The sequence below is a fragment of the Lepidothrix coronata genome, unplaced genomic scaffold (assembly GCF_001604755.1).
Source record: "Lepidothrix coronata isolate B3197 unplaced genomic scaffold, Lepidothrix_coronata-1.0 Scaffold380, whole genome shotgun sequence".
NCBI classification, from domain to species: Eukaryota; Metazoa; Chordata; class Aves; order Passeriformes; family Pipridae; genus Lepidothrix; species Lepidothrix coronata.
In genome coordinates this window covers 22,370-27,057 of record NW_016690560.1, presented here as the reverse complement: position 1 = coordinate 27,057, position 4,688 = coordinate 22,370, and the positions used below count along the sequence as shown (strand labels likewise).

General features: G+C 56.6%; 1 protein-coding gene across 1 annotated transcript in view; it reads right to left on the bottom strand.

The window, feature by feature from the left end:
* The window catches only part of TBL2 (transducin beta like 2), a gene marked incomplete at its 5' end in the record, with an annotated part of 5,809 nt that extends 1,123 nt beyond the window's left edge, over positions 1-4,686 (bottom strand). The window contains 6 exons of the mRNA XM_017839146.1: positions 5-254; positions 1,187-1,339; positions 2,030-2,156; positions 3,180-3,331; positions 3,938-4,122; positions 4,546-4,686. Coding sequence (XP_017694635.1) covers positions 5-254; positions 1,187-1,339; positions 2,030-2,156; positions 3,180-3,331; positions 3,938-4,122; positions 4,546-4,686 — 1,008 coding nt within the window. The remainder of the gene's footprint in view (positions 1-4; positions 255-1,186; positions 1,340-2,029; positions 2,157-3,179; positions 3,332-3,937; positions 4,123-4,545) is intronic.
* Between the last annotated feature and the right edge of the window lie 2 nt (positions 4,687-4,688).

The following is a 4,688-nucleotide window of genomic DNA, read 5'->3' as shown; positions in this document are numbered from 1 at the left end:
AGGCGAGGTCGGTGATGCCGTGACCGTGCACGCCCTGGAGCCGCTCCTCCTCCTCGCCGCGGCGCGTGTTGTACACGGCGATGTCGGTGCCACCTGCCACGGCCACGGCGCGCCCGTCGGGGGACAGGGCGATGAGCCGCGGCTCCGGCACCGAGCACTGCCCTGTCAGCAGCAGGTACGGGTCCTGCTGCTTCTTGTACTCCACATCCGTGTCCCAGAACTTCCACGTGCCATCCTTCGACACCGTCGCCATCCTGGAGGCACGAGAGAGGACAGGTTGGTGCAAGGGAATGCACCAGGAATCCTCTGTGGAGGGAGGTGTTTTGGGAAGGGTGAGTCCGTACACATGTACAGGCTGTGCTGTCTTTCCACTATCCCAGGTTGCTCCAAGCCCTGTCCAGCCTGGCCTTGGATGCTTCCAGGGATGGGGCAGCCACAGCTTCTCTGGGCAACCTGTGCCAGGGCCTCACCACCCCCATAGCAAAGGATTTCCCTCCAATATCCCATTTAACCCTGCTCTCTGTCAGTATAAAGCTGTTCCCCCTTGTCCTGTCCCTCCAGGCCCTTGTGAACAGTCTCTCTCCATTTTCTCAGTTCCCTTCAGGTATTGGAAGGCCACAACCAGGTCACCCCAAAGCCTTTTCTTCTCCAGGCTGAACAACCCGAATTCCCTCAGCCTTTCCTCACAGCAGAGGTGCTCCATCCCTCTGATCATCTTGCTGCATCCTCTGGACTAGCTCCAACAGGTCCATGTCCATCCTGTGGTGGGTCCCCAGGGCTGGAGGCAGCTCTGCATGGGGGGGGTCTCACTTGAGGGGGCAGAGGGGCAGAATTCTCCCCTCCCCTGCTGCCCACCCTGTGGGATCAGCCCAGGGCACAGGGTGGGGTCATGTCCAGCCTCTCCCCCAAGTCCTTTTCCCCAAGGCTGCTCCATCTGCTTATCCCCAGCCCGGATTGATCCCAGGGGTTGCCCTGACCCAGGTGCAGCACCAGCACTTGGTCTTGTTAAATCACATGGGATTCCCATGGGCAGGGAATATACAGGTGGCACGAGCCAGTTTTGGCCTCCCAGGGCAGTGTTTTACCCCTCCCAGCTCAGGGGTGCAGCTGGGGAATCCTAGAAGGGGTGAGCTCCTGTGTCCTGAGGGTGATCCAGAGCGGGCTGTGTGGGATAACACACACTCACCTCCTCGAGTCGTTGGAGAAGGAGAAGGAATGTACACCAGCAGTGTGGCCCTTCAACTCAAAAGCCCTGGTCACCTCTCGGAATTCTCCATTCTTGCCAAAACACACCTCCCACACCTTCACATCAGGGGTAAAGCCACAGGATGCCACAAACCTGTGTAAAGGAACAAGCAGAGACACAGGGTACCTGTTACAGAGCTCCTGAGAAAGGCGGGGCCAGTGCTCTGCAAACCTGTCCTGACTCCTCCACTCAAATCTTTGGTCAGCTGGGAAAGTTTTCACTTGTCTCTGAAACCCTGCTGGTAAAGGGAATGCTAAGGAAGGGCACCAGAACAACTCAGGAATGAGAAACTCTCAGGCCAAAGCAAAAGAGTTCAATGCTTATGATCCCCAAACTCCCTGAGCCTGGAGCAAGGCAAATCATCCTGCAGTGACAGGTTAGAGACAGAGCAGAGAACAAGATTTTCCTGATAAACGGATCTCCCAGAAATAAAGACTTTAGCTTTATAATTAACCTTTAAGAGCTTACAAACAAGTTCAAAATGCTGTTTGCTTTGCATAGGCTGTTTGCTCTGTCCCATCTCTGCTACCTGAGGCCAAAGCTGTTCTCAGGTTACCAGAACAGCAGCGCTGAGGCACAACAGTAACACACCGTGTCTGAGCCCACATCAGCTCCACATCCCAGAGGGCAAAATCCCTTTTTAAAACTGTGGAACCCTCAGAAAACTGCATTACAATAACAACTAACTGCTGACGGTCTGAACTGATGACGTCCTGTGGGAAGGAGTGAGGTTCCCAGCTGCTCCTGCAGCGGGATTAGCCTGGAATCCCTCCTGTCCCTCACCTCCCACAGGGTGACACTGTGGCGTAGGCATTGTTCATCTGGTTGGTGTTAATGCTGGACAGGACTTCTCCCTTCGGGCTCCAGATCAGGATGGTGGTGTCACTGGAAGCTGTCATGATAAACTTTCCTGGGGGAAAAAGGCAAAGATCAGGAGAGGTCCCAGACCTAACACAGCCAGAGACTCATTGAAGCCCCAGCACAACCTCTCCCTGCAGCTGGAGAAAACCAAAAGCACCACCAAAATCCAAGGAGGGTCAATCAGAAGACTCAGCTCCTGGTTATGCCTTAGTCCTCCTTTAGCTTTTGGGTGGGCACTGGGCCCACACGTGCCCCTTGCTCAGCACCCTCAGCCCCTGCAGAGCTCAGCACGGGCTGTGCCACAGCAGGAACACAGCACATTCCATCTGCCCTGCGTGCCTAAAACCAGCTCGAGGATCAGCCATGGAGTGTGGGCAGGCAGCTGAATCCCAGTCACACCAGCACCACCCATGGTTACTGGTTGTGTCCATGTTGGACTCGTGCTTGTTCCCACTTCCCCAGTGCCACCTCAGCCCAGGCAGGGAGTTGCCTGTTTAGCTTTCAGCTACTTGTTGCAGGTTTAAGTTTTCACTTTCACAGGTGAACAAAGGTCTCAGTTAACATTTTCCCTGCTCTCCTGTTACAGAGGTGAATTCACATTCATCTGCTGTCACGTACCTGAAGCATTAATCCATCAAGCCCTCACCACTAACACAGAATTCCCACCCACCCACCCTCACCTCTGTTCTAGGTGATCCCAGAAGTTCAAGACAGATCATAAGAACTCACTAGAGAGATTTCTGACTGGTTAAAGAGAGACTGGTGGGCCAGAGAACAGCGATCCTCTCAATATTGAGACCAGACCTCTTTGCAACAGCATCCCTGAAAATGTAAATTAAGAGACTGTGCATATCGGGGAGCTGGTTACAGGGACAGAATGGGTCTGAAAATGACACCTTTTAGTTCACTCAGGAGTAAATTAAATAAAAAAAGAACCCTAAGAGACTACAGAGAGTCAAGTACTGGGGCTGAGCACAGCCTTCAGAATGCCGAAAACTCCAACACTTTGAACCCAGCAGCTTCACAAGGAAATCAAAGCCAACCTGGACAGCTGAGCAGCTCATTTCCATACCTGTCTCTGCAATCCCTATGTTAATGACAGGAGCTTTGTGCTTCTTTGGGAAGTCCCCAGAACTTGCGGTGAAGGTGAAGCTCCCATCGTCCTTCTTGGTCATCTTGTAGACACGAATAGTCTCGGCATTTGCCAGCCAGACAATGAAAGCCCTGTGGAGGGACAGGTCCTGATCCCCAGCTCAGCCCAGGTCACTCAGGGCCACCTGGGGAGAGGGATACACTGGCAGGTAAAAAGCTTTATGAGGGCACCAAGTTCTCTCCCTGTGTTGGCCCCACTGCAACACTGAATGGAAAAGAACAGAATTTATTACACCTGGAAATGAGATGCTTTCCTCTTTCTAAAAGAAGCCACTTCACAAGGAGCCAAGACATGCTCTCCCACCAACTTTCCCACCCAACAAGAGCTCCTGAGCCCACTGGAGAAGCTCAGCAGCACATCCCAGCTGGCAGAGACCTCAACGGCATTACCATGGTCATGCAGGGCACTAGGATATTTGCCCCAACAACCACATTAACCCATCAGGGGTTGTACTGCATGATCTCCAGAGGTCCTTTCCAACCCTGACTGTTGTGGTTTTGTGATTCCGTGCCAGCTGCCTTCAGGAAAGGCCATGGATCAGTGGTTACAGTGATGACCCAGTGACGGACGCTGCCTCCACGCATCCCAGGGCACATACCACTGATGCCAGCGAGGCCTGGCTGTGGGATCGGTGCCTCCGCAGGACACCCCTGTGCCAGCACGAGGCCCGTCCGTACCGTGAGTCGGGGCTGAGGCGGACGAGCTCGGCGTGGTCCAGCCCCACGTTGGCGCGCAGGCAGCGGTGCTCCCGCCCCGCCAGGTCCCGGGTGCTCCACAGCCGCACCGTGCGGTCCTCGGAGCACGACGCCAGGTACTTCCCGTTGCTGCTGAAGTCCAGGCAGGTCACCGGGCTGCTGTGGCCCTGCGGAGAGAGCGCGGTCGCGGCGGGAGGAGGTGGGACACTGGCACCAGCAGGATACCGGCACCGGCGGGGCAGCGGCACAGGGAAGGACACCAGCACCGGGCACACGGCACTGGCGGGACACTGGCAGGACACCAGGGGGACACTGGCACCGGGAAGAACACGTAGCACCGGCAGGGCACTGCATCCGCGGGACACCCGCACCGAGCACACACAGTACTGCCCGGACACGGTACCGGCGGGGCACTGGCGAGACACCAGTGGGATACTGGAACCAGGGGGACACCGGCACAGGGAGGGACAGCGGAACCGGGCACACACAGTACCGGCGGGACACTGCCAGGACACCAAGGGGACACTGGCGGGCACACACGGCACCGGGGGGGGACACCAGCGGGACAGCGGCCCGGGGACACGCGGTACCTTGAGGGTGGCGACCAGCAGCCGGTGTGTGAAGCTGTGCTGCTGCTGCTGCTGCTGCTTCTCCCTGCGAGGCCTCGCCTTCGCCTTCCGCGGCTCCTCCGGCCTGGCGTGCCCGTTGGCCCTGGGCCCTGCGGGAGCGGAGG